We start from the raw sequence: 12,637 nt of genomic DNA, 5'->3' as shown, positions 1-12,637 counted from the left end.
GAACAACTTTGATGCATTTAACCGTTATAGTGAAGCAAGGTAGCGATCGAGCCATGACAGCCTCACTGTCATTGCTTTTTCAGTTTCACCCATTGTACTGCTTTATCTTGCCAGCTGCAAGGTGCTTTAGTATCAATGACCAGCTGCTTCACACCAGGTCTATGTTTGTCACTGAATATCTGTGAGAAAACAGTGTCTGATCTCACAGGTTTAATGAGAGCAGTGTTCTGGTCAATACCACAGCCAGCAAACTATGTTGTGCCAAGATTCTCTGTTTGTCATATATAAGAATGCTCAATGGGCTCGTAGAATATTTTGGCCATGCCAGTTGCTGTGTCAGGGGATTATAATGGCATTAGGAGGCTGTGTTCTTGCCTAGCAGCATATTTCACGCAGAGCCTGTTGGCTAACATCAAGTATCAGCATGCACTGTAGCTTCCATCCAGAGGTCACACACCCTCCATTCTACATGGCTGCAAATCATAGCTGCTGCTGCTGCACTAGTCTTAAATTGTCTGTCTGCACTAGCCAAGGGTTTCCACTGGAGTCTTCTGACTTGTGACTTAATTACTTACATTTACTCTGGTGTGTGGTGACATTACCCCTGTAGGCACTGAAGAGACAAATTTTTTTTTTTGTTTGGTTTATTTTCTCATTTCTTAAGATTTGATTTACCACCTAAATGTCTGTCTTTTGTAGCGCCTATCATGGCAAATTCACTTTTCAAACTGAAAAACTTCACTCACAAAAATGTTCAAATCTTCCACCCTAATGCCAGGCGGGTTGGTTATATCTTGGAGCCTTTTCTCCACGCTGCACATCCTCTTTCCAACCAGCATTACCCTTACCTTTGTTGTTAAATGTGAGGTACAATTAAAGGATGATGTTACCATCCCTTTAACCAACCAAGTGGCATCTTGTTGGAGCCCAACAAACATATCACATTAAATCCTCTCAGGTGGGCTTTGATTAAATGTGCCAGAGCACTCAGCACCTTTTCCGGCATCAATTACTATCTGCCATCTTGGAGTCACCGCCATGAGCTTCTCATCATTGGCATCATTATGTTTACTGGAGCTGGAGTGGGAGCCTAAGAGCCGATCTTGAAGTTCCCACTCTTTCACTGCAACAAAACTGGCTGACAGTGACTTTTACCAGTTAAGTCAAAAAGTGAAACATATTGGAAGCTCCTTGCATCCAAAGAAAAAAGTGGTTATTCCATAAATAAAAGAGAAGCACGTGAAGATCTCAAGATGAACTTCACAGCAGCTGTGATCCAACATGTCAATATACAACAGATTTTAAACTTGGTGTTCTTCCACCCACAGTAGTCGGTTAAGCCAGGTAATACAGCAGCACTAACAGGGTAGTATGTCTTATCTAGAGGGAAAGTTATCTCTAAGCTCTTGTCTGGTGAATAAATCTACAAGCTGCTGTGTCCTCAGCCTTGGCTGAAATAACAGTATGATTTTCATTTTGGTTTGTCTTCTTTTTTTTTGTGCTTGACAGCAGCAGCCGAACAGCACAAAATAAAGACACAAGTGCTATGTAGTATCATACCTGTGTGTATTTTGTAATTTTTTTAATTTTTTTTTATTTGGTTTTTTTTTTCCCGGAACTTTTCCAGTTATTTTTGGTTTTGCTGACCATTCATTTTCCCTCTCTTACTCTCCAGTGCGCCCAGTATATTTGACAATAAACGTCAGGACCCGACTGGATTAACGGCCTTGTTGCAGTCTACAGACCTGGTGGGAGTGGTGCACACCCTGTATTGTATCCTGCTGCACAGTTTCTTACCAGAGTCTGCTTCCCAGAGTCAGGAACCCTACGGCCCTGGGGTCATCCAGGTGGCTTTGCAAGGCATCCGCTTCCTCAACAGTTTTGCCCTGCTTGACCTATCCGCCTTCCAGGTATTCATAATAAATCCAAAATATATTCTGTTTTCCACTTGTCACAAATTAAAAAAAAAAAGAAAAATCCTTTGATCCAGCAGATTTTGTGCATTGGTGACAGACGGTGAGACACAGACAGCATTTTTTGTCTTTCTTTATAGTTCTGCATGTGATCTTTGTTTGAGCATGTTTCCTCTATTCCCATTCACAGTAACTTGAATAAATGGTAAAAAGAGCAATTTACGTGACTTGTCTCTTATCACAAAGGGAAGGGTATCATAAAAATGGCAAAAAAAAAAAAGTATTATCCTACCTGGATTTAATAAAATTGTATACATGGTCAAATTGATTCTAGTTCCTATTAGTTCCATTAGAAGAGGAGTTAGTCTCCTCAGGACAAAGCTGACCTGTGGACATAAACACAGGTGCCCTTTGACCCTAGGTCAGTTGTTGGGGTTGAATAGAGCCTGGTGGGTCAGCCGTTAGGATGAAGCGGGGGTGATTAGCACTGTATGCTGGGCCGTACATTACCCACCTCGAGGAGGAGAGGGCGACAGCTTCACTGTGCTAAGTCACCGCGTAGACGGAGAGGCACGAGAGCAAGCGTTAATTATTTTAATGTCTTGCAGTAATTACTTTGAAGCAGCTTCCTCTCACTGACCCATCACATTCAGGCAACTCAAAACAGCTGGAAATGAAAGCATTTCACTGCCGAAGTTTTATGAACATTTTAAATAATGTTTCTTTTTTTTGGCCAGGAGTTGTAATCACCTTGTGTTTCACATTACCTAACAGCACAGACTAATACATATTTTAGTGGAGGGATGATCAGAATTTAGGATGTTAATTTACTCCTCTGCCACATCAGCTCCTAATAATATGTTTAGAAGGGAATTTCAAAAGGGTCCTTTGCAGTATAAATAACTTGGTTTTGCTGTGGCTGCGTGTTGGCAGAATATGCTGCAACAAATCTGTGAACTTTGAAAAAAACAGAAAGGGAACATAAGTTCACATTCAAACCAGAAATGATGTTTTCCCTCTTAGCTTAGTGGTTTTCCTGTTTGCCTTTTCATACTAAATTTTCTTTTTTTTTTTTTTTTAAAAATAACATTTTGGGTTGTTTTTTTTTCATTAGACAGCTGCTTACATGGTCACTAAGTTTAATATATTGCCTGCATACATTTTGATCCTTGAACATAATGCGCAGCTTCTCAGGTATTGTGTTTATGGATGTTACAATGCTAACACACCCAAACTTCCAGTAAATTGTGATGATCTTATGGTGCTCTGTCACACTGACATGTTTAATAAATACTGTCTGTGAGCTGCTCCTAGCATCTCATTTCTGAGCGGGATTGGGGTGTTTTATGGTGGGACCCCGGTTGAATTGCTTATATACTTACACCATGTATGTTCCCACCAGCAAAACATATAACCTTTTATTACTTTGTGTTGTTAATGTATTGAGCTCTTTGTAATCACAATGATAGACGATTTATGGTTATTTTTCTGTGGTACACAATAACATGCTTTGTCTATGACTTGCCAGTCTGTTCTAGGAGCTGAGGGCCTGTCTCTAGCTTTCCGACACATTGTCAGCTCCCTGCTCTGGTACTGCTCCCAGCATTCCTCTGAAGAGCTGCTGCACGAAGTCATCATCTGTGTGGGATACTTCACCGTTAACCACCCTGACAACCAGGTAATCCAGCTTCAACCTGCACAGAAATTAATTCTTTTTTTTTTTTCATTTTAGTTTAACAAAATCAAACTACTATAAATATTGAAATATGTTTGTGTGTTTGTATGTGTATGTGTTATGTTAAAGCTGTAACTTACAATTTTTTCTTTTATTAATCGGTCGACAAGTCTTGTCACTTGATTGCTTAATTGATTGCTGTCTAAAGTTATGACAAATTCCAATTTCAGCTACTGAAAGAGGTGAGTTTTATTTGTCTTTGTTTGTCAGGGCAACAGTTAAAAAAATAAACACTTCAAAAGTACTCAGAAATTATAAAAGCAAAAAAAATAATAATAATAATGATTTTTTTTTATTATTAAAGTGGTGCTATCACCAAATTTTACTATCACCAAATGACTTAAATGCATTGCTGCTATTTCACAACATTTTGTCAAAGAAACTTATTCATTTCCCATAACTCAAACTGATGTCTGTGAATTGCTTGTTTTATCTAACTAACAGTCCAAACCCCCAAAATATTCAATTTATGATCAAATATAACTAAGAAAAGCATCAAATCCATCAGAGAGTATTTAGCATTTTTGCTTGAATAATTAAAGAAAAAATGAATCCATTATCTAAATAGTTGCCTATTAATTAATCTGTTTGTTTCAGCTCTACTTAACACAATTAATCAATTGCTATAATTGTTGTAGTTTAATGTTCTGTCAATCTACTAATTGTTTGATTGTCACAGCACATGTTGCATTTAATGCTTTCCATTATGAAAAGCTGTCTATTCAGTTAACAGGGCTGGGTAAATATCATCTTACTTTTGTTCTGCTCATGTATTATTTGTCAGAAAAAGGGTGTAGTTTTGTGATTGTAACAAAAAGCACCTGTTTAAATATTCATTCCTTGGCACCTTCCTGCCCTTGGTGTGTGTGTGTTATCTATTGTCCCACAGAGTGACCCATTGTTCCTGCCTGGTAAAGCAGGGCTTCACGCTGGCCCCAGTGTTACAACTACTTAGGGGGCTCTATTGAAGTGAGCAGGATGTGATGGAGCAGACCTGGCTGCTGTGTAATTGGCTGTCATGCATGGCCCGTCTACCGGGCCCCTGATTAGCTATGCTACAGTTGGCTGGGCTTTGATTACGTTAAGCCTGACCCACACAGGCAGCAGTCACAGCCTCACTCCCAAACCTCTGATATGTCATTTAAGTCCACACAGTTGCAGTCCACCCCTATCACAACAATTTATAGGCTGATTACTGATTTTAATTTGCCAGATTTTTTACTTCTAATTAAAAGTTACTGGTCTATGGCACTTAAAAGCTCTCCTCTCTGCTCCTATCCACTTTAATTATTATGATGTACAGAATTAGCATTTGTTGGTCATTGTAGATCCAATTTACATATTATATTGAATAATTAAATGAAGACAGATGATTAAATTAAGTGGGTGACAGATGATTTGTCTTTGTGCACCCACAGCGGCATTAAAAGAGCAGCCATGATTGACCTAAAACATTTGCTTGTTGCTAATTTGATGCAAAATCTGTAATTTCTCCACAAGCTAGGCACTGCCAAGATGAATGTTTAGAGAAAAAACACCAAAAAAATCACTTACCTTGCTTTTAGTTTAAGAATTAAATTTTTTTTTTTTTAAATCACATTTGAGTATAGCTGGTCGGGAAACAAGATCCCACACAACCTCCACGCAGAGTTGATCTTTGCCAGTGGTCCAGTTCCTGGAATGCGTCCATTCAGTTCCGCACCGAGATGGATGGCGTTAAGGAGAATATTTAGAGCAGCTTGAGCTTTTCTCAAGCTAATGTAAGCATTGGCAGAACACAAAAGCGGCGCGACTCCCAGGGCTTGTGCAGTTGTGGAGACTGCTGATTCACTGTCGGCACACCGGCTTTTGTTTATATATATATTATATATATCTATATGCTCTAGAAATAAGTCTGCTCATAAAAAAGCAGAACTTTGAAGCAGCAACATACGTAGTGATGTATTCCCTCTGTTCTGGGGGCATGAATAATTCACCTTGTGACACAAAAAGCCATTGGGAGAGTGACATATGTAGGCTTGTGTGTTTTTCAAGTGTCTCTGCTCATGGGGGCCGATGAGCCATTTGGCCATATGTTTCATTGTCTGTTGGGTGCGTCCATAGAGACCTTTCCACAAAACAAGTAGAACAAATAAATTCTACTTTGTAACTGACATGTAACTGTACTTCCTTTTCCCTGAAGAGATATTTACCAGTAATCTCCTTGTCTTCAAATACAATGATTCATGTGTGATTCATCCGCAGTGATGATCTGTTGGGTCTTTGAGCTGACGGGACTGTAATTTTAAACTGTTGACATGTTAACCCACCTGATTCCCAGTTGCTTCTTTAGAAAGACACAAGCAACTGGAGAGTGTGGAAATCTTAAGAAAACTTTGCTTTTTCTTAAGTACATGGAAAATGGCCACACACACGCAAGCAGAGTGAGCCACACACACAAACGCACATATGCTGTTGTCCCCATAACACAAGTGTTGTACACACACAGGAACGGGTGTAATTTCAGGTTTTTTGTTTTTTTTTTGGTAAATGTAATGGGATAGTTTTCTCTGCACTGGCTCCTGATATTACATGACTCCTCTATGCTTGTGTTTCATAAACTGTTTTCTTTATACCTGTAAGCATCTCATGAGCTATGGACATCTCTAGACCCAACATCCCACACACATCTCCAGAGCTCAGCCTTATCTGTGGGGTCATTCCTCTTCTTCCCATTCTCTACGAGGGCGTTTCCTCTGCCCCGCAGGCCCAAGCCAAGCTTTAGGCCTGTAATTCCTGTTAACCTGATGTTGAAACGCTCCCTTCAGCAGTCCATTACTGCCAAGACAACCAAGCCCTCACTGCCTGCAGGGTAAGTGCAACTCGTGCAGACCATAGGGAGCCAGTGCTGGGGAATGCACACTCTGTATCACCCAGCAGAGTAAACAGAGGCAGAGTAACGCAGACAGACACACTGCACTGACTGGCAGAAGAGGGCCTGATTGTTAGCTCGGTAGATGATTTACACTGTGCTTCAAGGGTGAACGCAGGTCCAACTGACACAAAGTGAAGCTGAGGACATTTTTATCCCTGAAGACCTTTCAGTGAGGAGTTTCCATTTGTCTGTAACACTGTCGTCAGATTAGTTTCAGAGCGGAATTATCTGCAGCACAATCTGGGATGGAATGACAGCGTCAGCCAATAGAGATAAATAAAGAGTTATTAAGCTTTATTGTGTAAACAGCAGCTTTTTATTGGGTTTTAAGACGACTGACAGCTACCTTTAAAAGTCAAGTTGGAGTGTCTGTGTCAATGTCCGCCTCACTGGCACCCAGTTGTCCAAAGGTAATTTACACATGTCCCTTGCATGTCTCAGTAAGTCATTGTAAATGTTGTAAAGAAGCACTAAACAGTTGTTTGACTAGCTTTGCTTTGTGGTGCCTGCTGTGCTGCTTACCTTATCAGTAAGGCAGTTCCACTGTGATGGATCTGGTTTATATTGTGGATTCGAGTGACAGATATATGGCCCTGCTCTGATGCCGGTTCTTCCTGAGGTGTTTGGGCTGTCTAGACGCTACAGTGAACGGAAATGCCTCTACACGTACGAGAATGTCACTTTCCTTCCTTTCCTGTGACATTAAAAAGTTATAATTAGATTTGTGCAGTAAGACATTCGTAAGATTTCTTTGCCTCATCTAGCAGTGCTGCCGCCTCATGCATGCAGGCTAATTATGCTATTTGAGATTTATTCTTTAATGCGTGGCTGGATGACAACTTTTTTTCATCTCTGTTCTTAAATCTGCTTTAACTTTGGTTTCCGCCTTAAGAACTGGGTTTTCCCAGGAATTTGTTTGTGTTTCAGAACATTAACTTTACACACTCTTTGTTGTCATTGTGGACAGTGAGGAAGTTATGTAATGGAAGCATCATAAAACTCGGCACTGTTTGAAAATGCCAGTTCTCTGAACTTAAGAAAGAACAGAGCCGCCAAGACACTTGAGTTTTTACAGGGGTCTGCATTATATGCGGGCCAGATGCATGTGTTCAGATGCTTGTTGTTAGTTTTATGATGTCAGGCTTTGAGCTGCAGATTCTTCAGCGGGATAAGTAACGCTACAGCATAATCTCTAGTTGGAAACCATTTGGAGCTCTGGTGTTGCTCTTCACCTGGTAGAGGCGTGGAAAGTTGGCAGGAGGCTCGGTTTCTTTGTTACCTCCAGACTCTCGCTGCCACCAGGCTTTGTTTTATGTCCTATTGCGTCAGGCACTTGAGGGTGGACAATTTGTTTAGGCAGCTGAAGATGGAACTGTGCACAGTGGAGGATTATGAGATCGCTGTGTGATTTGTGGGTTGGATCTCCTCAACGCCCCAGCTCAAACATCCAACACTTGCTATGGTGTTAAATTATGATACCTGAAAACCATAAATGTCCTGGATTAAAACATGAACACAAAGAACGAACAGACTCTTTAGCTTTTGCAGAATCATGATTTTTGGCTCACTAATGAATTCAGCTACATAAATTTATGACTCTTCCCTCCATTGCCAGTTCGTCTTTGGTCAATGTTGCAACAGACAAGATAAATATGATATCGTAGGATTTAGTAGAAAGTAGCATGAAAATGCTAAAACTACATGCACTGAAAATAAGCAGCTCTACGTTTGAAAACAACCAGAGCTTGCCTTTTTTTCCTTCCTTCAGTGGATGAATTTGTGCAGCGAGTCCCACATTCCTTTGTGAAAAACACTTATTGAGTCAGTAAAACTGTGGGGATTTTGTTCTTCCGCCGTAACACGCACATATTCACAGCAGCGGTTTTCATCTCTGCAGTGTTTTCAAAACCATTCTTTAATTAGATACTACACTCAGTAACACCCAACAGAGCAGGAATTATTTACATGTTCTCTTCGCTTCAAAAATTAACACTCACATTTGGGGTTGACAAATGCAGTGCTCTTCAGATTTTTAAGTATTTGTAATGCATTACAGTTCCGTTTGTTTGACCTGTCCGTATGGATTCCTTAAACTAATGAAGATAGGAAATGGCACTGTTTTGTGTCCCTTTGAACGCCGCTGTAGAGGGCAGCTCTGAGAAGCTTCACCTTGAACTGATAAAAGCGAAGAATTATCGCTTTGTTTATCCTGCTGCTAAAACTTGGAGTGCACTATCAAAGGAGAAGCCAGTGGAAGAGTATTAGAGAGTGTATTTTTAAAATCTTGTAAACCTGGTGAATTTATGTCACCATGACTTGGGGACCTCACCGTGCCCTTCTGGTTTCCATTTGCATTGATCCCCAGTCCTGCACTCTGTACCTGTAAAGCATCGTTTTGGTGTTTTGTTGTTTTTACTTTTTTTGCCTGACCCCCTGGCTCTCAGAGGGGTGCTCAGTGCTTGGTTCTCCAGGGCTCAGGGGAGATGACCGGAGCATTAGGCTGGGGCCCCTTCGTTTGGATTTGGATTTAATACTGGTGGCCCGGATGTGATGGTGTGTGATTGACGGGCTGTGGTGGAGAGCAGGATGTCGGCGGGGTGAAAATACCATTAATGGTATTGCTCATTTCTTAAAGTGGGGGTGGCCACACTGTTGGTGGAGGTCTCACCCTGCCTTGCACTCGCCACCCCTTCGCACTGTGAGTGCCCTCTCAACCTGAGGTTCACTCCTGCACTGATTCTGCTCCCTGAGTGTTGCTTAAGGAGCTTAACGCAAAACTCGAAAGTGAAGTTTCAACCGCTGATTGTGACATCAGTTCTCATTCCTCATTTTCCCTTATGTTACAGCAGCTCTGCTATTGCTGTTGGTACAAAGGAAGAACAAAACATCCCATCATTGTGTTTTATAGCCTGTAATTGTGTGGTGGGAGGCTATGCCCCCCAGGTCTCCTCCTAATGGTTTTTTGTGTGTTGTTTTAGTGGCAGATTTACATGTGGGAGGGACACAGGCCAGTGATTTACAACCAGCAGTGCCACTGACTGGCTTAGTGACTGACTGGCCCTGCTCCCTGTGTGTTCCAGGTGATAGTGCAGTCTGGCCGCCAGCCCAGCGTGCTGCAGAAACTGTGTCAGCTGCCCTTCCAGTACTTCAGCCACCCGCGCCTCATCAGAGTGCTCTTCCCCTCCCTCATCTCGGCCTGCTACAACAACCCCCAGAACAAGGTCATCCTGCAGCAGGAGATGAGCTGTGTGCTGCTGGCTACATTCATTCAGGTAAATATGGGATCATAGTCGCACATATAGTGTGTGAATGCACATATACTGTGTATTAGAACACACTTACATACTATAAATAAAAAAATCTGTATTTAAACTATCAAGACCAAAAAACTTTGCTGTTGTTGATGTAGTGTTGATTAAAAAGAGGTTTGATTTTCTCTTAAGGCCAACATTAAAAATGTATTCAAACATGTAGCTTCTATAATCAAAATCATCCTCTTTGGCCTTGAGCATCTTATGCCCATAAATAAAACTCAAAACTCAATGAATTTCTTTCACATCAGAAGGAAAACTAAATGATTGCTCTTCTGGTGCCCGGTGAATCTGTAACAGGCAGGTTTTTTACAAAGATAAATGGCTTCCTTCACAGTGGATTTACCTGCCACTGGTTCAACTCCCAGTAAACAGCTTGTCTCCTTCATCTTCCTCCAACAACAGGCCCCTCACCACTCCGCAGCCACCACTGTTTAGACACCGATTAACTTCCATTCAAAGGGAGACAAGCTATTGTCATTTCTTTCAAACAAAGCAATAATGCATGGCGTCCTGCCCCGCTGCCCTCATTGTTGAGTTAACCTCAAGAGCATTCCTCAAAGTGAAACAGTTGGATCCAGGATGGTCCAATATCACTTTGAAAATATTTTGTTTGATTAGTAAATTATCATTTGTTTTAACTGTAGAGGCAACTTTAAATTTCGCTAATATATATATAGGTTTTGTTTGTTTGTTTGTTTTGTTGTTTTGTTTTGTTTTTGGAAGGTTTAATTAATTAATCTTAGATGAGCCAAATAACTTGTACACACACAGCACTACTAGTACCCGCAGAATACTGTTCCTGTAGGCATTGATGCTTCTTATTAATTCTCCCAGGACTGCGCCACAAATGAGAAAGAGTCTGACAACAAAACAAAACAAGCAGGTAAGTTATTCTGATAAATTTATCAAATGCATGATGATGAAATAATAGATTATATTGATTATTAATGTTAAATTATAGAAAGATATTTTAACAGTTTATAAATGGTGTTGTGTCATGTAAAAACAGCTGCTTTTGACAATCAGGTTCTCCAATCAATTCCAGTAATATTTTCTATGTGCTCAACACATGTTGGGTTTGTTTTGGTGGAATTCATGTTTTTGCCTGCTGTAAAAGGATTAAGGATTCCTGTTGAACAAGCAGTGTAATGTAGATGTTCTTTTATGTCTGTGTAAAGTTTCCCAGCCGCTGGATTACTGCGAGTTGTCCAACCGCTTCCCAAGAGATCAGTGGGACTCAGCGCTGCAGTTTTTTCTCAAGAAGCAGGAGGAGTGATGGAGTTGCCCACTGTCCTCAGAACGGATAAGCACAGTATAAACACTACAAAAGAGACTGAGATGTGGAGATGTTCTTTTGTTTGTTTGTTTCCTTTCTCCTGACTTAAAGTCTACACGAGTAAAGTATTTGTTCTTCAGACTGTGTCAAATGTAAAGATTGTGAAGCCTTATCCTATGTCGGTGCGTTCGTTTTGACTTCTTGAAAATCTGATTGATGTTTAAGAGGAATTTGCACAAAATATCTTGTTTGTAAGTTGCAGTTACAGCACACGCACAACTATTCCATTTAATGTCTAAACAACCATGTGTTTCTCTTTGTTTCTGTTGTAGATAGAAATTGATCCGTTTTCAAAGCAGTGACAACTTCAACCTGAAATATGTACTTATACTGTAATTAATAATTTGCCAAACACTTCCATCATGTTTGTGTTAATTTATTGTATTTGTCTTATTTTTGAATGTGAATGAACAGAATGTTTTCCTAGTCTACATTAGGCCAGTTATACGTTACATGACCTGCCTTGATTGCAAATATGTGTTGTTATATTTTCCGTGTTTACATCCTTTTCTGTTTTTTGTCTCTGTGTCAAGAGGCACTTAAAATTAATATAATTTATTGAGTTATTTGCCTTTATCATATAAAATAAAATGCTTACGGTTAAATACTGTTCTTCCTCAGTTTTATTCTGTGCAAAACAAACAAATTTAAAGTAATATCATGACTTAAGAAACATCAACACATCCACTGTTGGCGAGTTTTGTATTTCTATCAGTTACATCCCTGTGAACAATTTAAGACATATGAATTGGTCAGACTTGATGGTTTATTACAAATTGAAAACAAGTGCCATTATTTGAGGTCAGACTGGTGTAAATTTGACATTGAAACTATAAATCCTCACAATCTGACGCCCTGAATGAAAGAAAACATGGTTTTCAGATGTACAAAATATTTTAAAGGACTCAAGATCTCAATCTACTTTTGGACACCACCAATGTCTCTAGATGCCTTAATGCAGCCACGTCCCCATGTACCTGCCCTGTGCTGATCACTGGAAGTTTATTGTTTGGCGTATCGTCGATTTTAAAAATGATGAAGTTTGAAACTGAAAATGCTCCACCAGTACAGCGTCAGTGCTGCCTCCAGGTCTGCACCTATCACAGTAAACCTGCACATTCAGAAACGGGCTGAAAGCAGGTTTGATTTGATGAGTCCAAGAATTTCATTACTGGTAATGATGTTCCATTGTTACCTGTGCATCACGATAAAACTTGAAACTGAAACTTGAAACTTAAAAAAAAAAAAAAACACTAAAATAATCCTTTTAAAATCCGGCAAAGTGAGTATTTATTTTAAAATTTATACTGATGTCATATCTAGAGGAATTTATGCTTGTTGGATATCGCTGTGTAGCATTTTCCTAATGAACACTTTCTTTATGAATATCTTGCTCCTACTGTTGCATCTCTTGTCCACCCTTTA

General features: G+C 40.0%; 1 protein-coding gene across 4 annotated transcripts in view; it reads left to right on the top strand.

Moving 5' to 3' along the window:
• scaper (S-phase cyclin A-associated protein in the ER) overlaps window positions 1-11,817 on the top strand; it is a 57,511-nt gene extending 45,694 nt beyond the window's left edge. For all 4 annotated transcript variants that reach the window (XM_071499174.1, XM_071499176.1, XM_071499169.1 and 1 more), the window contains 5 exons: window positions 1,676-1,910; window positions 3,442-3,591; window positions 9,643-9,834; window positions 10,711-10,759; window positions 11,055-11,817. In XM_071499174.1, the coding sequence (XP_071355275.1) occupies window positions 1,676-1,910; window positions 3,442-3,591; window positions 9,643-9,834; window positions 10,711-10,759; window positions 11,055-11,152 (724 nt within the window). In that variant the 3' untranslated portion in view covers window positions 11,153-11,817. The remainder of the gene's footprint in view (window positions 1-1,675; window positions 1,911-3,441; window positions 3,592-9,642; window positions 9,835-10,710; window positions 10,760-11,054) is intronic.
• Window positions 11,818-12,637: the final 820 nt, after the last annotated feature.

This window comes from Trachinotus anak, unplaced genomic scaffold (genome assembly GCF_046630095.1).
Source record: "Trachinotus anak isolate AG129_WGS33_773 ecotype Australia unplaced genomic scaffold, CSIRO_AGI_Tana_v1 ptg000002l, whole genome shotgun sequence".
In the NCBI taxonomy this organism is placed as follows: domain Eukaryota; kingdom Metazoa; phylum Chordata; class Actinopteri; order Carangiformes; family Carangidae; genus Trachinotus; species Trachinotus anak.
This window is presented reverse-complemented; position numbering and strand designations above follow the sequence as displayed.